A 23,541-nucleotide genomic window follows, 5' to 3' on the forward strand; every position below is an offset into this window, starting at 1 on the left:
GCCGAGTGGGTGCGTTGCTGTCTGTGAATTATCACCACTGGTCGGGCAGCCAGTGAAGTGTTTCCATTCATCCCCATGGAGTGAACTGAAGGGAAAGTGATAATGGAGCAACTGTGGGAGGGGAGGCCCTGGGGCAGGGTGGGACTATCTTCACCCCAAGCCCCCTTAGGTAGCGCTTATCTGAACCAAGACAGGTTGGTGCAGCTTGTTAAGGCCTGAGGAGTGGGGGAAGGAAGAGGGAGAAAGGAGGCAGGGTTCCACGGAGACCTTTACGCAGGAGTATGACCTCCCTAGAGGCCGACGGCTAACATGGTGGGGAGGGGTTGGGTGCCCGGGGCCCCAGAGGTGGGCTGCGGAAACCAGCCTGGGAGCAGGGGCCCTCACCTCACCTCCTGTCAGCATCCAGGTTCAGCCTGTGGGTAAGGCCCCCTCAGAACTGAAGTCGGGAGGGGAAGGGGGGACTTCCAGCAGCCAGATACAGAGCTGCCACGCCCTCAGACGGTTCCTATATAACTTTTATTTCTGGAAGTTAAAGTAGATACAGCAATATACAAAAATGAAACAAAAAACCAAAACCCCACAATAATATAAATTTTTACACTATGAAGTATACAGTGGAATCTGATGCGGTGACCAGGATAGCAGCCCACAAGCCACTGAGCAGGTAGTTTGAGCCATCTATAGGGACTGGGCTGGGGATGGGCAGGGGGAGACAGCAGAGAGAAAGCAGGCAGGTCCTGGAGGGTTCGATTCTTGAAGGGAGGGGCCAAGCCTGGGCTCCTCTCAGAACTTTTGCTACAATCAGAGTTAAAACCAGATACACATGCTACCTCAAAGCCACGAACTTTACAATATCGGCTCCAGAGAAGCCTGGATCCTTGCCCCAGGTCCCTCTGATCTAAATCATCTCTCAGTTTCTGAGTTAAGCTTATTATGAAGTGAAGAGTGTTGCTGGAAAAGGGAGAGCTCTGTGCTACCTACCAACGTGTCTAGGCCAAAGGACAGGGATGGCCAAGCACAACCCCTGTCTGTCTTGGAGAGAAGGTCCCCATCCCCTTATTTCTGAACCTGGTGAGTATGGGTAAAACAAACAGCACTCCCACCAACTGGGATAAGGTGGTCCTGGACTGCCTGATCTAGTTGGGCCTCTGGGAGAGAGGCGGCCCAAATACTGGAGAGCACGAAGTGTTCTGAAACGTACAGTAAATGGGGAGTGCTTCTGCTTCATCTGTGAGGCCCCAATGGGGAGAAGACAGTCACCAGCTTCATCTGCAAGGCCCCAATGGGGAGAAGACTGTCACCAGCACTGGGGGCTGAGGTGGCGGCGGGGGGAGGCCAGGGTGTACACTCCCTCACACGAGGGATAGACCTCAAGTTTATCAGTAAGCCTTTGCCCCTGGCTTAACCAAGTGAAGAAGGGATTAGAGGTGCCGCCAGAAAACATCAAGAAACCGGGATAAGAACCATATTCCCTGAGCTCAACTAGACCCTTGGCTGGGGCCCCACAGTCTGTTGTGTTCCACCTGTTAACTCTCGCCTTCTTATTCCGGGATACCCAAAGCAAACAGAACAGGGGACCTTTAGACACTGGAAGGAGCCCTACACAAGGGAAGTAAGGTGGACAGGGAGGAAGGAAGGATCACCCCATCCCTTATAAGGCACCCACAGAACAGCCCAGGCTATGGAACAGGAGCAGAAGTCCAGGGAGATGGAGGTGGGTGGGCTGGGGCGTCGGGAAATGACAGGTGGTAAGCACTCCTCTGCCCAGCCTTACCTACTAATAGGCCAACACATTAAAGGGGAAAATAAAAACTTTGTTTATTAAAAAATGTCTAGGATGTTTAGGTTGTCCTTCAACCTTCCTATTTCATAACCAAAGGCCAAGCCACAGCTTCAGATGTCTTTTAAGGACTGGATCTGAAGCCCATTTCAGGATTTCTATAAATTATCAGCCTGAAGAAAGCTGAATGCCTAAAGCACCAAGAAGGCTATTGACTGAGTTGTCTTAAATACAGAAAAGGCTATGCCAATACAGTGTTTTTTGCCCTTTAATTTTTTTTTTTTAATTTAAAAAGAAACCTAGGGGCTGTGAAAGTCCTATCTTCTATTTGGTTGTTAGCAAGGTTAAAAGTGCAATGCCAGGAGTAACGTAGCTAGAGGCAGCCTGTGGCGTGAGCTTACAGAGGGATCTGCGGGCACCAGGAGGCACTTGTCCAAGGACAACATGAGCTGCTGAGAGAGGAGGGCCGGGCAGCAAGAAAAGACCAGAACATCTCCACTCTCTCTCCCTCTTGCCACCCCTTCCACATCCCCGCCGGTCACAGTCTCAGAGAACACATTCTTATTTGCATTTAGGTAAAAGCGTATCACCCACGTTCACTCATTTCTCTATTTTTAAAAGTGCCCAGATTGCTCAAAGATAGCAGAAGTAGGAGATTAAAATCTGGAAGCACAAAGTTAGAGGAGTCTCAGACGATCTGGGGCTGGCTGTGTAAGGGTGGTGAAACACAGGTAGGTGCCTCCGTCCTTGCTCTCTGCAGCCTCAGCCCGCAGTGCCTCACATCGGGGAGGTAGCGCACTCCGAGGTCAACTCCATGTCGAACGTGAGGGACTCTGGGGGGACAGAGCGGGAGAGCTCGTTCAGTTGCCCAAGCTTGTTCAGTTCTTTCCCCAGCCCGACAGCCCGCAGGGCACGCTCCCGTAGCCCTTGGGGGGGACAGAGGCTCTGCCACCACTGCCATCCAGTGTCCTTGCCCCGTATGGCCAAGACAGGGTTGGATGCTCCAGATCTACTTTCCTCCCTAGAGGGTCTGGTCTTGTGGAAGGGCTCAGCCCTCTTCCTCTCTTAACTCGTTCCCAACCATCCATGTGGGAAGATGGAAGGCTGTCCCCCTGAATGTGGCAGCCTGGAGTCCCGGGGACGGGGAGGGGGGAACTCAGCACCAAAATGTGGCCCTTCCCACTCGAGATGGGCTGCGGCCGCACAACACCTGGCAGGGCTCAGAGACTTAGCACAAAAATAAAAAAAAACCCTCATTAGCTTTCTCTTGTGTATTAAGATGCTCGTACTGGGATTTATTGGGTTACAGAAAAGATACGATGAACGTTAACTTTGCTTGTTTCTTACTGCTGTTTTTCACGTGGCTACAAGAAAATTCGCGCTGACAGGCGTGGTGCACATTTGGTTTCTAAGGTAGAACATGGCTCTAGAACTTTCTACCAATCCCAGGGAGCCAGCTCTCAGCTTGGTGCATGGTACATCATGGAAGCTGACTTCCCTCCTAAGGCCAGGCTCTGTCACCAAACACTCACCGAACTGCCCTCCTGCTGAGGGCTCAGCACCTTCACCATTATTTCCAAACTGCATCAATGAATCTAAAGTGCGGGGGGACATCGGCAGGTCAATGGTATTGCTGCACGTCGTTCTGTAGGAAATGGGGAGCAGCAGGAGGGGAAAGGGCCGGGTTGACAAGACACAATGGAGGAAAAAAAAAAAAAGAACAAAACACACACACACAAGCCATCAAACTCTGGTCTCCAACAGAAAAATAAAAGCTTCAAGCTTTTTAAACACACAAGGTCACTCTGAGTACTCCACGGAGCCCAGGGCGTTCTGCCCCTTCACCGGGTGGCTGTCACCCAGTGTCCTACTCCCGGGAGAACTGAGGACACCAGAAATAAAGGTCAAATTGAGAAGGGAAGCCACTTACGGTGTCACACAGATAAACTTGGTCTTCAGGTATGGAGCAGCACCTGGGAAGAAGAAAACTGGGGTTTACTAACTGGGACCCCACTGCGGGCAGGGGGCAGGAGGAAGCCGGCTGCCTCGTCGGTGCTGCAGAGCATCTCCCTCCATCCTGGAGCAGAGACTGTTTGGAGGCTCCATCTCCCCCCAGAGCTGTCCTCTGGCCACTGTGTCCTACTGGGTGTGTGAGGCGCTGGCAGCTTGGCAGTTCAAGGCTTTCCATAAAGCCTTCCTGACCTGCAGAGACTTTTCAGCACACCCTGGTCCCACCTGAGCCTCAACCACCGCCAGCCTCGTTGGTTCTTTCCCCAGATGATGGAACACTGAGCTGCCCGCATGGGGTCTGGGGACTGCCCTCTGGCCTGGCCGAATGTCTTAGCTACAACCTCTCTGCGTGCAGGAATGCAGCTGATGTCGTCTGGGCTCCGACACAACCTAGTCCTGCTCAGACGCCCAAGTCACCAAGTCTCTAAGAGAATGCGGAAATGGCCCATGCTGTTCCAGGGCCAGAGTCATACTTCTTGCTCCTATGGGCATTCATCTGCCTCAACTACTTTTTAGGCGAGCCGTATTATTAATTCCCCGGCTGGACAGCAACATCACACAAAAAGCAGCCTCTCTGTGAAGGGAGGACCGTCGACTCTGGACTGAAGACAGGAGGTCTGGGCCTCGTTATGTCTTCCACAGCTAAGACACCCACAGCAAAGCACTTTCAACCCTAAGAGGGATGGGGAAGAGTGAGAGGGAGGTGCCCATCTCAATCATTTACAATTCTTGTTCCACAGTTAGAAGTGTGGGGATTGGAGTAACTGAATTTTAGGTGCTGAATGTTTACACCAAGAGGTCAAGGAGGCTTGGAGGCACTGGCATGAAATCTGGGGGATTCTGGTGCACAAATCACTTAGGAGGTGTGGGGCAGGGTGGGGTGGGCCGAGAGAAACAGTTACAAAGCTTCAGGTTTATAGAGAGACCAAGGAATCTGAAAGTGTGCTGACAGTCTGAGAAAAGGCATTGTCAGGGGGTCCTCAGACTGCCACTCAAGGTTATTTGGGGCCAAGAAATAGATTCACGTGGAGCAGAATCCAAGGACACTACCCAGGCAGGGTTCTGGGGTCTTATAAATCCACTGTGGCAAGGATCCGAGGGGAGCCGACATCCTGGACAGAGAAGGATTTAGTTCCCCAGTGATCAGGTAGCTGCGAAAGCTAGCCTCAGCCTGAGATTCAGCCAGAGCAGAAACAAAGGAGAACCGAGTCTGAAACAGGAGCCATGGCTGTGTATAAGGCTGTCAACATACTTCATCCAATTTGTATGGTTAGGGGGCTGTCATTTTTAAGAGAGGAGTCTCGCCCTCAAGTCATCGAGAAATCCTTTGTGGGGTCTGGTGGCAAAGCTAAGAGGATGGTAGAGTCCTGGGAAAGACAATCGAGCTATCTCTGGGGACAAAAATACCTTCATGATGGAAAACAAGAGGAAATGGGCACAGATCCATCTCCTGGAGGATGCCCACTTGAATACGGGGACGGCCCCAGCACTTGGCCCACCCCATTACCATGCTCCCAACACACCAAGCCCCTCAGTGCCCACTGCTTACACTCACCTCCCCCAGGAGGCGGCACGGCACTCAAGTAATTAACTCCTTTCTCCTGCCTGGGGTCTTGGCCATTCCCCCCGGCCCTGAAAACATGGACTCCAGGCAGGAAAGGACCTTGCCTCCCGGTCACACGGGATGACTGATGATAAAGGAAGATTGGGAAACTGGATCATGAAAGCAAACTTTATTTGCTTTCATGCATTTGGACCGAAAGGTCCTCTGCAAAAGGAACAAAGAGTAGCATGTTGGGGTTGATAAGCACATCTTCCAACTGAAGCACAGCTGGAAAGCCAGATAAGTAGCAGACAGGAAGTGAGAGTTAGCTCTTCTACAGCAGAACAAAACCCCACACCAGAACAAAGGAAAGAGGGAAGTCAGTTAGCAAGCAACTCAAACTCCCTCTTCCAAGTCTGTCTTTCCCCATCGCAAGAAATTCCTCAAAAGAGGGGATTCCTAGGAAAGGGGTGTGTGCCTGGATGCATGAGGTCTTTGCACAAAAACAGTTTTTCCAAAAACAAATGGGTTAGAGAAGCTACCCTCCGAGGATCATTTTGAAGAGCCCCCTGCTGGCTCTCCAATTAGGGGAAGTTTAAAAAAATAAAAGAATGGCGAACCACAGGCTCCTCATCAGGATCAGGACAGAGAAGAACCCAGAGAGCCAAAGCAGCAAATGCGGATGGGACGGATTAGAGGGCTGCCCTTCCACACTGATGACGCTGGCGGGTACAAGCTTACTATGAAACAATGTCTACAGACTTACAGAAACGCCTGTGCTCTTGCACATGACCCAACTTAACTCAACTGCTGCACACTCTAAATCCTATCCCGCGCCCTCCCACAGGTTACACGCTCCCCCTCCACCACCACTCCCCCGCCTCTGCTGGTAAACCACGTTCCAGTGTTGCGAACACTCATTTCCTCCAGAAAGCCTTTCTCCATCCCACACGACACCGCTCACATTGTTCAGTGATGAGGAAAAGGAAACACGCTAGACTCAAGTCTGAGCTGCAAACCTTCCAGCAGCTATTTCGTAAAAAGAGCTGTGCTGGCTGGACATCCTGCTACTAAAGAAGCCTGTTCTCGCCCTCTCAGCAGCATTTTAGGTGTTTGCGCTGAGTGTGTGTGCGCTCTTAGCCTGGCAGGATCCCTGTGGGGCAGGGACGAGTGACTCTGACTCCCCTCCTCTCTCCAACCCCATCAGCCACCCCAAAAGCACTCACTACAAAGTTCTTTCCCACAAAGAGGAATAAAACATCACCAGGCTCTTCAGGCATTTACCTGTGTATCTCCCAGGGATCCTGCAATTTTCCCCTTTCCCCAGAATTAAATGCCTGGCGCGGAAAATCAACAACTACCTGGGTCAGCTTCGGGATGCTCCTGGCTCTCTGGTCGACAGTACTTTCCAAACGCCTCCTCCTTCGGAATGTCGGGGTAGAGATAGACCAGCGGAGACACCAGGATATTGGTAGCGTCCATGATCTTATAGCCCATGATGATTTCAGCAAATGACATGTTGTTCAGCTGCTGCTTAGTATATGGTTCCACTGACTGGATCTGGGTCTTACCTGTCATGGGATATTGTAAGGGAAGATAAGGGAACCTATACCCAGGTGATCGCAGAGAAAAGGACCCAATTTATTCTTCCTTAAAAGGGAAAGTTTTATGCCAACCTAGCTCCCGAGCCCTGAATATCCTGTCTCGTCAGTGGGCACTGTGGAAATGCCCAGCTGCCTTCTGGAGAGATGACCCAGGTGGCTCACAGACAATATATCTGAAGAACTACTTGCATAAGGTGTTATTAACAAGACAGGTAAGAAAGGAGATGAAGAATGAGGTTAAAATGGCAAATATTTCTAGGCAAATATTAGCCCCCGAAGTAAGCAAAACAAATCTGGCAAACAACCCTCCAGCTGAAAGAATTTGGAGAGAAGAATTCACTGTAAAGCGTCACTTCAAGTCCAAGGTAGGGGAGTGCGAAGCCATCTTTGCCCACTAGGGGGCAGTGGGTGCTTGAAACTAGCAGCCGTGGGGACCGCAGGAACTGCCACCAGGTGGGTCGGGTTAGAGTCCAACTTACCGCTGATGTCCTTCTCTACCCAAGTGAAGGTGACACCTCCTTCTTTGCTGCTTTCACTGAACCGTAGCAGGAAGGTGCCTGGGGGCTTGGTGCTCAAGATGGCCCGCTCCCGCTCCTTACTGATAAAACCCATTATGTACCTGGAGCCAAAGAAAAGCAAAAAGAGGGTCTCCACCACTGGCCTCCGAGAGAGCAGGTGACTTGTTACACACGTGCACTCCGCCAGACACATTTCAACCTACCCTTCATTCCAAAGAGCCAGGATGTACTTTTTCACAAGGTCAATGATATTGTCCAGCCAAACCCAGAAGGAGAAGCCTTTGCCAGCCATGTTTTCCTGAAGAAAAGAATAATGGGAAAGCTAAGTCTACCCTCCCAGCCGCCTCCTTCCTCGGGGCACGATGCCACCAAAATCCCCAGGCCTATCTACCACAAGACCATGAGTCTTCAGCCTTCAAGCACAGTACCATCCAGGACAACCTCACAGGTGAGCACTCCCTCCCACTCCCAGAGGCGGCCGAGGATTTAACAAGATGGCTTACTTTGCAAAATTTAGCCCACGTAATCTGACACCCTGAATAGTTCACACCGGGTCCTGAAGGAAAAAAAGAATAAAGCGGTGTAATTCGCAGCTTTGAATCAAGGTCTTCTTTTCTTTTTTTAAGAAGATTTTTATTTAGGGGCGCCTGGGTGGCTCAGCGGGTTGGGCCGCTGCCTTCGGCTCGGGTCATGGTCTCGGGGTTCTGGGATCATGACCTGAGCCAAAGGCAGAGGCTTAACCCACTGAGCCACCCAGAGACACGGTCCTATTTCTTGTAAAAGAACACACATTCATACAGATCTATCCCACAATGGGCTGAGACACCACTGGCTTCCACGTGCTTGAAGCTTCCTACTGTTGTATGCATGCCTGTGCTTGCACACGGACACACACATCCACCCTCACAAAACCCCATCATCAGAGCACCTGGGGTGTGGTGGTGGATGACATGTTAAGTCTCTCCCCCCACCACCCCCCACCACCTCCTCCTCATCTTGGCGTGGTGGACTGGGGACCAGTAGCATACACAAATAAGCTGACAGTGTTAGAGGCTCACGTTTGGGGACAGCACAGGATAAAGCTGCTTTCAGTCCAGGAAGCATGCAAAATAGAGCACTGAAAAAAAATTTTTTTTTTTTTCAGGAGAAAAAAATAAAAAAAAGCCTCCAGTTTATTGAAGAAACAGACAGGGATGTCAAGCTTTTACCTCTGCCTTCTAACACGCACTTAAAAAAAAAAACCTCTTCCTACGGCTAGACAAAGTGGTGCTCTGGAAGGGTGAGGGGTCCGGCCACCAGGAGAAGAGACATCTGCCACCCACCTCAGAAATGATCACTGGGAGGCGAGCTTCCTCTGCCTCCCACCTCCGCGGGCACCCCCCACCCCCCTAACTGCACAAGCACATGCTTCCTAGCCCCAGCGGGAGCCTCACTCAGCACATTTTCCTGAAAACAGCCCCACGGGCCAGATTCCTTTTCTGAGGATGGCAGCAGGGAAAAGAGGGAAAATGCTGACCTAAGAGTTTCTCAGCCAATGTCGTCAACTGCTCGATGCTCAGCCCTCGCTTTGTGGTGGAGGAGAACTGCCAGCTCAGCACCTCGGCCACTTGATCCCAGGTGCCAATCGGGGGCTTGGTGAAGAAGTTCACGTTCTGTTGAAAATAACACGGTTGCTCAGTGAGATGAGACAGCGGTGCCCAAGGACCCACATGAGGGACAACAACGGTTTCCAGAGGACGGGCGCCTACCTTGGGGTTGTTGGTCAGCATGTTATACCACAGGATTGATGCCCAGGCGTTTGGCATCTGACAGATGTTGGAGATCACCACAACTGGCAAGGAATGGGTCTGTGGAGAAAGTAGGCAATGAGCTGGGGAGGCACAGGGCCCTCCCAGCATCAAACAGCTCTTCAGCCATACCTGCAGGTTTTGGAATAAAAGAACGTGCCGTGAACTACACCTACCGCCAACTTTTGGGGAAGAGCGTGGCTGAGTCAGCTCAACAGCCAGGGTGGAGCGAATGCCAAACATGGGCCACAGGACACAACCAAGAACTTGAAAATCTGACTTGCTCAAACCTGGAACGCACAGCCCTCTGATTCCCCATCTATAAAACCTGGAAGGCAGCCTCTGGGAACTGAAGCTGTATCTACCCGTTAAAAGAGAGGTCCCAGGAGTCAAAGACAAGGATTTTTGCTTTCTTCAGCTCCATCTTTTAACTTAAAGATCAAGAAAGTTGGTAAAAAGAGAAGGCAAAGGGCATGAATGCCTGTGTACTAAAACACTGGCTGTCTAAAGATTATTTTGCCCAAACCTTATAAAGTCAATGATAACTAATTTCTAAATAGATTCTTCACATCAAGTCTGCTAAAAGCGGACTTTATAGTTGACCCTTGAACAACATGGGTTTGAACTGCATGGGTCCATTTATACGTGGATGATTTTTTTTTTTTTTTTAAACAGAGTACAGGACTGTAAATGTATTTTCTCTCATGATTTTCTTAGCAACATTATCTTTTCTCTAGCTTACTTATTGTAAGAATACAACATAGAAAACATGTGACATACAAAATGTGAGCTCATAGACTATGCTACCAGGAAGGCTTCCAGTCAACAGCAGGCTGTAAGTTGTTAGGTTTGGGGTGGGGGTAAAAAGTGACACCCAGATTTTCAACTGGGCAGGCGGTTGGCACCCCTAATCTATGCTGTTCAATGGTCAAGAAGTGCATCTTCTAAGCACTCAGGCAAGATTCTATTTTCAGTGGGATACGCTGAGGTTTTGGGAGAAAAACGAGCAAAAATAAACACAGTGCTGAGCAGAGAGTCATCTCTCTACCGTCTCTAGAAAAAGTCCCAACTAGAGGTTCTTGTCCTCAATCACCCCCGCACGCAGCCCCATCCCAACTCTGTGGCAGAACTCACCTCAAGGTCAATCTTGAGGCCTTGGTGATACACCTCAGTCTCAAATGTGATCAGGTGCAGCTCCTCGGTGACAATCAGGGAGGCCTACAACAACAAGGAGGACACTCTCTTCCTCAGAGAAAATGGCCCTGGACACTAACAGCCATGGCTGAGGAGAGTAATAGGCCACAGCCATGTTGCACCAAGAAGGGCAGTTCACCAGGAGGCCATGGACACGCGGCCAGGGACACAACTCTGAGCACATGCGGTCTACGACTCTTAAGTGCTATGATCTTCAAACTCATCCTTTACTGGTTTTATCAGACTAATACAGACCCAAGAGTTTATCTGTAAAACGGGGAAGAACACCTGTACCCATTACCCAGTTTAAGGAAAAGACTGTTACCACTGAGATTCTCAGGGTGCCCTTCCCCACTGTCATCCCTGTCCCTGCTCCCTCAGATCTAACTGCTGGGTTAGTTTTTGGGTTTGGGTTTTGGGTTTATCATTTCCTAGCTTTTCTTTATGGCTTTACCATATTTCTATCTCTAATAACGTATGCACTGTTTAGTTTTGGATGTTTGTGAACCTAATACAGATGGAACCATATCCCTATGTACTGGGGTGCCTCACTTTTTGCGTCCGCGGCTGTATGACTCTGCTGGTTATTCATATTTACAGCTATATCGTATTCCATCATAGGACTCTACACCAAATCCTTTATCCACTCCGTGGGGACGGTGGGCTGCATTTAGGACTTACCGTCAGGCTGCTGTGACATTTTGTACATGTCTTCTCACATATATGTACAAAGATTTGTCTTCTGTTAAATCCTGGGAGCACTGCTGGTTCATTTTTTATAATCCCAAACTGTTCTCTGAATTGTTTATACTCCCACCAGCAATACTGCAATCTTATTTTCAGTGAGACTTCCAATGAATTTTCAGAAACACAATTCCAATTCATTTTTAAGATTTTTTCTTTAATTTATTTGTTTGACAGACAGAGATCGCAAGTAGGCAGACAGGCAGGCAGAGAGAGAGAGAGAAAGAGAGGAGGAAGCAGGCTCCTGCTGAGCAGAGAGCCCGATGTGGGACTCGATTCCAGGACCCTGGGATCATGACCTGAGCCGAAGGCAAAGGCTTTAACCCACTGAGCCACCCAGGTGCCCCAATTCCAATTCATTTTTAAAACACTTTTTTTTCTAACTATAAAAATAATATATGTTCAGTTTAAAATACAATTATTATGGAGATAGGAGAGAGCAGTCCCGGGCACTGACAGCAGCAAAAATACATCAACACTGGTATATATTCTTTGAGAATTCTGGAATACATACACGAATGGACAAAAAACTGTGTAGCACGCTTTGCAAACAAATATACTAATTTACTACTCAAATGATTTTGCATCTTACTTTTTTTCTTTTTTTTTTTTTTTAAGTAGGTTCCACATCCAATGTGGGGCTTGAATTCATAATCCCAGATCAAGAGTCACCCATGCTCTACCCCATATCTTGCTTTTTCAAAACAAACATGCCACATACATTTTTCTATGTTGTTGAACTTCACTCTTAATAGTCAAGTACTATAAATTCATTTTTTTAAAAAAGGTTTGCTGCATTTTAGAGAAGAGGGAAGACTGGCTCAGGACATAAACACCAGAAAAAGAACAGGGTGTCACAATCTTTTCAAAAGATTAAAAACCAGTTTCTGGTCACATTTATCTATTTTTTTTTTAAGTTTATTATTGACACCAGGCATTCAATAATCTGAATCAGAGGGAGGGAGACAATAAGGGAAATAGGGGGAGGGGTTTTATTCTTTTTCTTTTTCTTAGATGTTTAACCCCAACTTAATTACAACCTTCAATGGCCCCTCAGTGAGAAAAACAGGTCACCAAAAATGGAGCCAAGCCATCTCAGCCAGCAGAAGTTGGAAGGGGAATCTGGAAAGCCCCAGGCAAGGTGGAAAACTTCTTTTCTACCAAATGGGTGTGGGTAAGTCAGTCAGGGACTTTCCACTCCTCCTTCAAGATGAGCCAACTCCCACCAACTCCCAGGACAATCACGGAAATGCTCCAAGCTGGAGAACTCCAGAGCAAATGTGACTGACCATGTCATTCTGAGCTGCGGTGATTTTTCTGTATGACTACAGCTTAACCACAGGTTGGTGTCTCTAATTCTGGGCAACAGGAAGGCTCTTGTTCTCTCCCCATCAAAGAAGACCCTCCCAGGTGGCTCCCATCCCCAATAATACTCACGTCACAATTGGCTCGGCCCCCGTTACCACATCTTTGCTCTCTCAGGGTCTGTAAGAGGGGCAGGGAACACCTGCGTCACGTGAGGCTCCCCCTGCCACCAACCTCCCTCTCCCTCTTCCCAACTCCCCAGGAGACACAGACCCAGGCTTCCCCCTCGTACCAGGTGTTTGAATTCTGCAGACAGGCTGCCATTGTTGGACTCTTCCATGTTCATCACTTTTGTGTTTGTGCCCAGAATGTTAAACTTCCGGGACCTGAATCACAGCAGAGAAACCAAGCACACAGGTGACTGGGCAGCCAGAAGACAAAGTCAGATTAAGCAAATCAAAAGGAAGCCTCTAGGCTGAACTTACCCTCTGAGAGCTGCAACATCCCCGGAGTCTCTGTGAAGAATATAAACTGGTGTTAATAAAACTGGCCCCGGGTTTCTTTGAAAAGTCTACTTTGAATACCTGTCATTTACTCTGCTGGAAAAACCACTGTTTTCCAGGGAATTTCTAGAAACGATTCAATTACATTTTATATGGGCAACATGACAACCCTCTCCGTACCTACCCAGCATCACCTCTCCCTTCCCAAGAGACCCTTGGTTCTGCTCAAGTGTCCTTCCTGTGCCCACCTCCAGGGGATCCTGACTGTTGAGTACATCAGAGCACAGCATGCCCACAGCGCAGCGGTCCTGGGGGTGCAGACATGACCTCCACTGTCTCCCTCAGGCTGGGAAGGAGTTACAACCCAGCTGGATTTACTTTTTCCACAGCTTCAACTGAACAGAAGCAAGGAAGCATAGGACCTTAATTACCAGAAGCAGCCATACTGGAACTCAGAAGGGAATGTTACAAAGCTGATGATACTCATGATGGCCGAGGAGGCAGATGGAAGATACTGGGTCCTGGGTGACGTAAGTGAGTCACTAATCTCACTGTCAGGAACTTGCCCTAACTGTGCATTTCCAGTTACGATGGGCTGCAAATTTCCTTATTATTTAAGCCACACTGGACTTTCTGTAAAGGTTTACGGTTACCAGTAACTCAGACCATCCCATCTGGTATTAGCTGGAAACATTCCCCCTGGTGTGTCCAGTGTCTTCTGCTCTACTGTGTTTGAATATATGGTTTTTTTATATAGTTGGCATTTCTCATTCTTTCTTCTTTTTTTTTCATTTTAAGTATTATCTTAAAAGTGGTTCTCCATTGCTATATATGCACTAGTATAGCTCCTATTTATTAAATAGAGCATTTTGTGTGGGTTTATAGATTAAAACTGATTAAATTTTTAAGCCATTCAGAAGATATCTTTCCATATATCACATTTAAGAGTCTTGTTACCAGGAAGTCCTCCCTTGTGTTTAATCTAGACTTCCTTTTTATTTATTTTTTTTTTTAAGATTTTTATTTGAGAGAGGGAGAATGAGCAGGGAGGAAGGGCAGAGAGAGAAGGAGAGAGAAGGAGCCTGACTTGGGGCTCGATCCCAGGAGTCTGGGATCATGACCTGAGCCAAAGGCAGCACTTAACTGACTGAGCCACTCAGGCGCCCCTCTAGATTTTGTTTTTAGAAAAAAAAAAATTGTGTATTATACCTTTGATATATAACTGATGAACAAGAAAGTGCACTACTGAAAACGTATGTGGATAAGGTCTGACATATGTATGTACATACGCTATACATACCTGTGAAATCACCAGCACAAACTAGATAATGAACAGACCCATCATCCCCAAAGTTTCCCCACGCCCATTTGCAATCCATTCCCGACTCCCACATCCCACCCCACCCCACCTCTGTCCCCAGGCCACCACTGATCTGCTTTCAGTCCCCATAGATTCATTTTCATTTCTAGAATTCTACGTAAATGGAAACTAAAGGACGAGTCTTTTTTTCTTCGTTTGGCTTCTTTCACGGAGTGTAATTATTCTGAGATTTCTTATGCGTTGTAAGTTATCAGTAGTTCATTCCTCTTTATTGGTGAATAGTCCATTCATAGATAGACCATAAATTATGACGTTCCAGTGGCGCAGTTGGTTAGCGCACACTTATAGATATGCCACAAATTGTTTATTTGTTCCCCAATTAATGGACATTTCTGTATAGCCCTGTGTGTGGATATATACTCTCATTTCTTTTGGGTTAATACCTTGGAGTGGAATAGGCGGCTCCTAGGGTAGGTGCATGTTTTGTTTAACTGGTAGGAAACTACCAAGTTCTTTTCCAAAGTGGTTTTATCATTTTGTGATTTTACCATCATTATATTATATATACATTCACCTACATGTATTTAAGATACATGAGTTTAAACATACATCTGATGGTTAGCAAACATCTTGAAAACAAAACAACTTGAAACTCAAAACAACTTGAGTTTCTCATTCAAATCCTCTCCAATAGCAAGTCTTCTCAAAACTCCTTCCCGAATAATCCATCCTTCACTCACCGATCTGAGGTATCATTTTAAACATATATGAATTCTTTATATAAACTTGAAGGTCTATTTCTGGACTCAAGATTTTATTTCAATGGTCAATCAGTTTATTCCTGCACTAGTAACACACTCATTTAGTAGCTGAAACTACATTTTAGTATCTGGCCAGGCATCTTCCCGTACCACTCCCACTTATTTTTATTCATTAAAAATTTTTTTTCAGAAGTGAAATGGTGGTCACCAGGGACTGGGAGGATAGGGAAATGGGGGCTTGTTGTCAATGGATGTAGTTTCCATGTTGCAAGATGAAGAAGTTGTGAGATCTGTTGCACAACAATGTGAATATACTTAACACCATATACGTAAAAATGAATAAGATGGTAAATTTTATGTTAAGATTTTTTACCCTAAAGATAAATAAATACATCCATTTTTTAAAAAAACTATCTTTGTGGAGTGCCTGGGTGGCTCAGTCAGTTAAGCACCTGCCTGCGGCTCAGGTCATGATCTCAGGGTCCTGAGATTGAGCCCCATGTCAGGCTCTCTGCTCAGTGGGGAGTCTGCTTCTCCCTCTCCCTCTCTCTCTGCTCGTGTTTCCTCTCTCTCTCTCAAATAAATAAAATCTAAAAAATCCCTAAAAAACAAAAACTATCTTTGCTTATTTTTCTCATCTAAGCTACAACTTGAAGAGTTAAGTCAAAGAGTTTAAGAAATTCTATTCACATTTTGCTTGGTGTCACATTAACTGAGAAGAACCAACATCTTTATAATAAAAGTCTGCAATCCAGAAATATGATTTTTTCGTCACTTTTTACAATATCCCTTCCTCATAAAATTTCACAATTTTCTTCAAAGAGTCCTTAAACATTTCTGTTAAGTTTATTCCAATGTATTTTTTTACTTTTTTGCTTATTGTGAAATCATTTTTTCTATTATAATTTCTGACTGGTTAATGCTAATGTATGGCTGAAGTTATTAATTTTTGTTTATTTATTAAACCTATCGCCTTCCGTAAGTCCCTTATTTCATTAGTAATTATTTTCCAATTCATTCTCATGGTAATTTCCAGATACTTCCATCACCAAAAATGAAGGATCATTTTATTTTTTCAAATCTCTTCAAAGTGTATGTGCATTTTAATTTTTGGAAAGTATAGTTAAATTTTGAGAAGTATGTATTCCATTATATGGTGGAACAATAAAAAGCGTGAACAATAAAAAGCATCAATTTTTCCCATATAGTCAGGGTTTTATATGATATGCATAAATTACATTTATAGGTAAAAAAAATTAAATAAAAATGGGAACCCAGAGTCACAACCGCAATCGCAACTCACATCTGTATCACCAGCTTTATGATTTTGTTCAGGCACGTAAATGACAATGTACTACAAGACTTTTGAAAACTTTTGTTCAAAAAATGAAGATTCCCTGAATGGAGATAAAGTCTCTAAGGTCACATGATTATCTAAGTTCTCATTTCTGTTTCTCATTTGAAAAAAAGAAAAAAGAAGAGTGAAGATACAGAGTACTTACTTGTCAATGCACACTTTAATTTTAAGCTGATAATTTAACTCAGGGAACTTGACCAGCAATCTGTTTCAAAAAAGGGGAAAAAAAGTTTTTGAGTAAAGAAAAAAAAAAAATCAGTTAAAAAAGAAAAAAGTCAGTAGGCTCCCCCCCAAGCAACTCTTACGTAGAGGAATATAAAAATTCACAACCCTTTGTTTCTAAAAGGTGAAAAAAGCATAATCCCAAATTCCTCTTCCTGCTAGTAGTGCGTCTTTGACCTTATGCCGAGTATCACCTCTTTGGGCCAAGAGGTACTGAAAGAAAGCCTAAGAACCTCGAACTTGGACAAAGTTGTGAGAGATTCACAAAAGAATAGTAAAAGTCATTTCATGAGAAGTATTACAGGAATACGAGCTCTGCAGCTGGTGTTCTTTCTGTTAAACCTGAAACCTAACACCAAGTTTCTGAAGAGGGAAATTTCACAGCAGAAGGGCAAACCCCAACATACCTGTTCTTACTTAGGTGTGAAAGCCACACACATACCCCCCCCACACACACACAAGGCACACCACCCATCTGCTCCGGGGCTTCTTAGCTTCTGGATCTCAAAGCCTTACTCATTCTCTTAAAATCCTTAGGGAAAAGTAGGCTCCAAAAACAGAAAATAACCAGCATTATTCTGCCTCTGTTGCAGGACAGAAGGAGACACAACAGCCTAAGACTACAGGCCTGAAATTATAGGACTAAGCCCAGTAATCTCCAAAAGAGGTAACCATTCCTTGGCTTTTGACAGGAGAATCAAGGAGCAAGCTGGTATTATGTCAACAAATTCCATACCTGCCATCCTACCGCCTGTGACGCCTGGAAAGGACAACCGTGGCCACCAACTCTGCTCTCATCCTAAGAGCGTCTCTCAAAAAAATATCTAGCAAAAGAGGAAGTGCGGGGCCCACCTGACTTTGGTAGTGAACTGGACTCCAGTCTTGATGACCAATGGCCGGTCAGGGTGCATGGGCATACAGGGCTGCCGCTCGACCACAAAGGCACTGAAAGGCAAAAAGAGGGACAGCGGTCCACATGCTTCACGGAGAACCGGTCTTCGTCCTGTGCCTCCAAAGCAAGAGGATAAGGGAAAGAAACCAGAATTCTAAGTTACCTTTTCATTAAGTTTCTAAACAGCTCTACAATCCTCTCCTCCAGCATTGGCCGGTGCTGTACGATGGGATCCCCCTTGTAGGACACTTTCTGCTGCAACTCCTCTAGTTTCTTAATTTGTTGGCGGGTCTGAAGTTGAGATTCCGCTAATGAGGTTATCCTGCCAATAAAATAAGAAAGCTATTAGTTACCCGTGTGAGTGCACACCAGGGAGCTGGAGAAGAGGCAGGGAATCCCACAGATACAAACACCACCATGCAGACCCCTCAAATCATAAAGGGAAATTTTTTTTTTATTGTGGTAAAATATATATTGCATAAAATTGATCATTTTAAGTGTGTAATTCAGTGGTATTAAATAAGAAAAAGCGGGGGCGTGGCTGGCTGACTTAGGAGAGCATGTGACTCCTGATCTCAAGTCATGAGTTCAAGCCCCACACTGGGCATAGAGCTTACTAAAATATTAAAGTAAAAATAAGAAAAGGGGAATCTACTTTGTTTTTATAAAAACAGTCCCTTCCTAAAATTTAACATTTCAAAGAGAGAGCTAGGCACAGAGGAAGAAGTGTTAAAATTTATCCCCCAAAGAAGGGGTGCCTGGGTGGCTCAGTTGTTAAGTGTCTGCCCTTGGCTCAGGTCATGATCCCAGGGTCCTAGGACAAAATCCTGCATTAGGCTCCCTACTCAGCCAGGAGCTTTCTCCAACATCGCCCTCTGCCCCTCCCCCTGCTCATGCTCTCCTCATGCTTTCTTGTTCTAATAAATAAAATCTTAAAAAAAAAACAACAACAAAAAAACTTATACTCCCAAGAACCATGAAGAAGTGACAAGCATTCGAACAAGCATTTGAATTATGAAGAACATGAAATATAAAACGTGGCATTGCTGTCTTCATCCTAACCTGTCCTTGTACCCAAATGTAGGACAGGGGAAATGCAATTAGACAGCCCAAGAAGATGGGTTTGAGCTAGCTCTGCCACTATCTGTGCAACCCTGGCCACGTCCCTTCACCATCACGGGTCTTCATGACCCCATGCATGACAGAAGGAGTTGAAGCACATGATTAATAAAGACTAGAAGACCTCAGAGAGAAGGTGTAGATGTGCTGGGGTTGGGGGTAGCGGGGGCAGGTAGGAACAGGACAGCTGCTGGAATTTCTGGGCTCCCTGACTCTCTTCTGGCACTTACATTCTCCCATTCCCAGAACTTAAGATTTTTGGTTCCCTGATCAGAAGGCACTTAAGGTGGCCTGGGTGGCTCAGTCGGTTAAGCATCTACCTTGGGCTCGGTCCTGATCTCAGGGTCCTGGGATCAAGTCCTGCACTGCACTCCCTGCTGAGCAGGGGGTCTGCTTCTCCCTCTCCCTCTGCCCTTCCCCCCGTCTCCCTCTTTGTCTCTCACAAATAAATAAAATCTTTAAAAAAAAAAAAATGTGGTGTGCTTGCATGGCTGTCAGTTAAACATCTGCCTTCAGCTCGGGTCATGATTCCAGGAACTGGAACTGAGTCCCATGTCAAGGTCTCTGCTCAGAGGGGAATCCGCTTCTCCCTCTGTCTCTCCCCAGTTTGTGCTCTCTCTCATCCTCTCTCTCTCAAATGAGTAAATAAAAATCTCTTAAAAAAATAAAATGTATTTTTTAAAAAGCACTTAAAACTGCTTTCAGTGAATTAATAAAATTCAAGATTACTGAGGATATGAACAAGCAGGCTTTCTCATGTAGGACTGTCCTAAATTTCCAGTTTCATGCTCTACACCTGCTGGGTGTCCTTTTAGGTCAAGTTTCTCATGGTTTAAGCTGGCGCATCATGGGCACTGCTGGGCCTTGCACGTCAAGGATGCTCACTAAGGACATGCTGCATGAACAGCAGGGAAAGAGCAGATAAAAGAATGATCCCACTGATGTGAAAATGTAGAAATGACTACCATATTTTCTTTTCAGATTTTTTAAAAAAGATTTTGTTTTATTTATTTGACAGAGATCACAAGTAGGCGGAGAGGCAGACAGGCGGTGGGAGGCAGGCTCCCCGCTGAGCAGAGAGCCAGATGCAGGGCTCAAACCCAGGACCCTGAGATCATGACCTGAGCCGAAGGCAAAGGCTTTAACCCACTGAGCCACCCAGGCACCCCAACTTTTCAGATTTAATTAATGTATTATTTGAGAGAGAGAGCACGAATGCACTGGGATGGGGGAGCAGAGGGAGAGGGACAAGCAGACTCAGCACCAAGTGCACAGCTCGACATGGGGCTTGATATCATGACCCTGAGATCAGGACCTGAGCCAAAATCAAGAGTTGGATACTTAACTGACTGAGCCACCCAGGCGCCCCTAGAGATGACTATCTTTATGTCCATAGGTACAATAACATATGGCAAGGGGGATGGCCACCAAAATTCCACGTGTAGGGACCTCTGAATGATTGTTTGGGTTTTTTGGGAAGATTTTATTTATTTATTTATTTATTTGACAGACAGAGATCACAAGTAGCCAGAGGCAGGCAGGCATGGACAGAAGTGGAGGAAGCAGGCTCCCTGCTGAGCAGAGAGCCCGATTCGGGGCTCAATCCCAGGACCCTGGGATCATGACCTGAGCTGAAGGCAGAGGCTTTAACCCACTGAGCCACCCAGGTACCCTGAATGATGGGTTTTTAAAAGACTTTTCTTCTCTTTATTAATTTTCTGTGTATCAACTTTTTTCCCTTATAAAAAGCATGCATTACTTTAAGATTATTAGAATAACTAAAATTCAAACTTTGGTCTGTGCTACATAGTTAAAACCAAAAGCTTTATTTAAATTACTAAATAAAACAGAGGCGCCTGGGTGGCTCAGTCAGCTGGGTGTCTGGCTCTTGGTTTCGGCTCAGGTCGTGACCTTTCAGGCATGGGGTTCTACACTCAGCACAGAGTTGGCTTCGGATTCTCTCTCTCCCTCTCCCTCCTCCTCTGCCTTTCCTTCCATGTGCATGCTCTCTCTCTCTCAAATAAAAAAAAATATATTTAAGATATCGCAACATAAACAAAATTTTATTTAAAAATTGTCCAGGGGCGCCTGGGTGGCTCAGTCATTAAGTGTCTGCCTTCAGCTCAGGTCACGATCCCAGCATCCTGGGATGGAGCCCCACACTGGGTTTCCTGTTCCACAGGAAACCTGCTTCTCCCTCTCCCGCTTCCCCTGCTTGTATTCCCTGTCACATAAATAAAATCTTTAAAAAGAAATTATCCAAATAAAGTAAAAGTTTTTAGATTTTAACTCTCAGACTTAACTATTTTTTTAAAAGATTTTATTTATTTATTTGAGATACAGTATGAGCACACACAAGCCAGGCGAGGGGTAGATGGAGAGGGAGAGGGAGCAGCAGACCCCCCCCAACGGGGCAGGGAGCCCAATGCGGGGCTTCATCCCAGGACCCTGGATTAGGACCTGAGCCAAAGGCAGACGCTTAACCGACTGAGCCACCCAGGTGCCCCTAGGCTTAATCTGAGTCCATCCAAGTCTGCACCTGTGAGATGCAGTCCACTCCTGAGTCTGCAGTTAGGACCATAATTTTAGAACAGTGTTCTGGAAAAGAAGGAAACACTCCTCTGTCATCTTTTACCAGTTTTCGAGGCGATCTAAGCAGATGTTGGGAGGGCCTCCGATGCACGCAATCTGTTGCCGCCTCTTCCAGTCAGCCAGCTCTTCGTCCGTGAGAGTTTTCTGCACATACTCCATCGCGGACAACAGCCCCGCCAACTCACTCACGATGTTCTGGTTGGAAACCCAAACAAAGTCAGGAAACATTTCCTCAGACCGTCTCTAACCACACTCTTTAGTCAGTTCCAGAGAAGGAACTCATCAGAAACCAGGCAAGTTCTGCCAGGAAGTGCCGTGACTGCCCAGGTCGGGGGGATGGTGCAGGCAGGAAAGGTGGTCCGGCTCTTACCCGCCGCATCTGGTCCAGCGCCGTGAGCATCTGCTCCAGCTGCTGCATCTTCTGCCTGGTCACTGACTGGTTGTTTCCATTCAGGTCCTGCATGTCTGCGGATGAAGGAAAACCCCCTTGATGCGATGGAACACTTGTGTCCTTAACCCTCCCAGAAGCACCAGGGGCCCTCTGTGCACCACCTCCACCCCGGCCACCAAGTCTGAGCAGGCGCTGGATACACGAGTCCCAGGACTCAGGTAACAGACGCACTTTCTCCAGCAGATTTTAATGTCTCTAACTGTCACTTGCCTCCTTGACTCTTGAGGGTTTTATAGTTGAAATCAAAGTCATCCTGGAGATTCTCGACCACTTTCATTTTCTGTTCTAGATCCTGTTTAAAACCAACACACAAAACACACCAAAACAAAACAAAAAGGGAGAAGTGAACAAGAGTTTCCTGGGAAGAGGGAAAGGAAAGTTTCTGAGAATTAAAATGAAGCCAAAACCTCAAACAAGACACACGCAGGACCCACAGGCAATGTCCCCCAGGAAAGGCTTCCTGCCCACGACTTGCTTCACCTGTACTCGCTTCCGAACATCTTGTAGGTGCTGCTCTAGCATCTGCTGCTTCTCTGTCACCACGGCGGCTGTGGGGTGGTTGGCCTGGCCCCCTTGCTGTCAGAAAAGGAGATCAACACACACATGAACACAGGAACTACGGGGATCTGTCCAGTGCCATCCCACCCACCACCCTTCCTGTTTGGCTGAGGTGCTGCTGCCACTGGGAGGGGAAGGGATACAGGCCGCAAGCTGGGCGTTGTCAGCGTGGTGCAAGTACACTCCCCCGAAGTTTGGCCTGTGTCCTTGCCTTGACCTTAGGCCAACTCTAAAGCCACTCTCTGTTGGACTAGGGGACCACACGTTGAGCTAAAACATGGTCCCTACCTTCAAAAACCTCATTCTACGTTAAGTATTTTAAAAAATTCAGAACCGGGGTGCCTGGGTGGTTCAGTTGGTTAAGTCTCTGCCTTCAGCTCAGGTCATGAGCCCAGGGTCCTGGGATTGAGCCCCCTGTTTGGCTCCCTGCTCAGTGGGAAACCGACTTCTCCCTCTCCTGCTGCCCCTCGCCTTGGCTCGTGCTCTCACGTGCTGTCTCATGTTCCCACGTGCTCTCTCTCGAATGAATTAAAAAAAACTTAAAAAAAAAATTTCAGAACAATTATGACAGCAGATTTCGGATGCCCATTTAGTGTAGGTGGTATCGGACACATTTTGGTGGCGTAAAAAAAAACCACCGTCCAGGGACACCTGGGTGGCTCAGTGGGTTAAAACCTCTGCCTTCGGCTCGGGTCATGATCCCAGGCTCCAGGGATCAAGCCCTGCACAGGGCTCTCTGCTCAGCGGGAAGCCTGCTTCCCTCTCTCTCTCTGCCTGCCTCTCTGCCTACTTGTGATCTCTGTCTGACTTGTGATCTCTGTCTGTGAAAGTGATAAATAAAATCTTAAAAACAAAACAAAACAAACAAAAAAACCACCGTCCCAGAGGAGAAATGCGTTATTAAGAGAGAATACCTCACTGGATGTACCCTGAAAAGGTCAAATAGCACATGAAACGTGAACACGGTACATTTCGTCAAAGTAATAGGATATCTGGGGCACGTGGCTGCCTTAGGTGGAGGAGCATGTGACTCTCGACCGCAGGGTCATGGTTTCGAGCCCCACGCTGGGTACAGAGATTACTTAAAATGAGTAAATCAATAAAAACTTTTTTAAAGAAGGAGTAAGATACCTGACCCCCAAAAAAGACCACATAAGGGTGCCTGGGTGGCTCAGTCTGTTAAGCAACCATCTCTTGATTTCAGCTCAGGTCATGATCTTGGGGTCGTGGGATTGAGCCCCATGTTAGGGTCTGTTCTCAATGGGGAATGTGCTAGAGAT

The 23,541-nt window shown here is 46.7% G+C and overlaps 1 protein-coding gene across 7 annotated transcripts in view; it reads right to left on the reverse strand.

The window, feature by feature from the left end:
* Nucleotides 1–497: 497 nt before the first annotated feature.
* The window catches only part of LOC111151241 (signal transducer and activator of transcription 3), a 70,415-nt gene continuing 47,371 nt past the window's right edge, over nucleotides 498–23,541 (reverse strand). The window contains exons 5-24 of one of the 7 annotated variants that reach the window (XM_022509085.1): nucleotides 22,184–22,279; nucleotides 21,914–21,995; nucleotides 21,623–21,717; nucleotides 21,296–21,447; nucleotides 17,705–17,863; nucleotides 17,502–17,594; nucleotides 16,573–16,632; nucleotides 12,971–13,000; nucleotides 12,778–12,871; nucleotides 12,618–12,665; nucleotides 10,377–10,460; nucleotides 9,204–9,302; nucleotides 8,972–9,107; nucleotides 7,959–8,011; nucleotides 7,659–7,753; nucleotides 7,417–7,556; nucleotides 6,695–6,904; nucleotides 3,711–3,753; nucleotides 3,313–3,425; nucleotides 498–2,613 (exon numbers count right to left, since the gene is read on the reverse strand). In XM_022509085.1, coding sequence (XP_022364793.1) covers nucleotides 2,558–2,613; nucleotides 3,313–3,425; nucleotides 3,711–3,753; nucleotides 6,695–6,904; nucleotides 7,417–7,556; nucleotides 7,659–7,753; nucleotides 7,959–8,011; nucleotides 8,972–9,107; nucleotides 9,204–9,302; nucleotides 10,377–10,460; nucleotides 12,618–12,665; nucleotides 12,778–12,871; nucleotides 12,971–13,000; nucleotides 16,573–16,632; nucleotides 17,502–17,594; nucleotides 17,705–17,863; nucleotides 21,296–21,447; nucleotides 21,623–21,717; nucleotides 21,914–21,995; nucleotides 22,184–22,279 — 1,938 coding nt within the window. In that variant the 3' untranslated portion in view covers nucleotides 498–2,557. Of the gene's footprint in view, nucleotides 2,614–3,312; nucleotides 3,426–3,710; nucleotides 3,754–6,691; nucleotides 6,905–7,416; nucleotides 7,557–7,658; nucleotides 7,754–7,958; nucleotides 8,012–8,971; nucleotides 9,303–10,376; nucleotides 10,461–12,617; nucleotides 12,666–12,777; nucleotides 12,872–12,970; nucleotides 13,001–16,572; nucleotides 16,633–17,501; nucleotides 17,595–17,704; nucleotides 17,864–21,295; nucleotides 21,448–21,622; nucleotides 21,718–21,913; nucleotides 21,996–22,183; nucleotides 22,280–23,541 lie in introns of all 7 variants that reach the window. The other 6 variants (XM_022509089.1, XM_022509084.1, XM_022509088.1 and 3 more) reach the window with 6 other exon arrangements.

The sequence above is a fragment of the Enhydra lutris genome, unplaced genomic scaffold, assembly GCF_002288905.1.
Source record: "Enhydra lutris kenyoni isolate GAN:26980312 unplaced genomic scaffold, ASM228890v2 scaffoldscaffold26, whole genome shotgun sequence".
Taxonomy (NCBI): domain Eukaryota; kingdom Metazoa; phylum Chordata; class Mammalia; order Carnivora; family Mustelidae; genus Enhydra; species Enhydra lutris.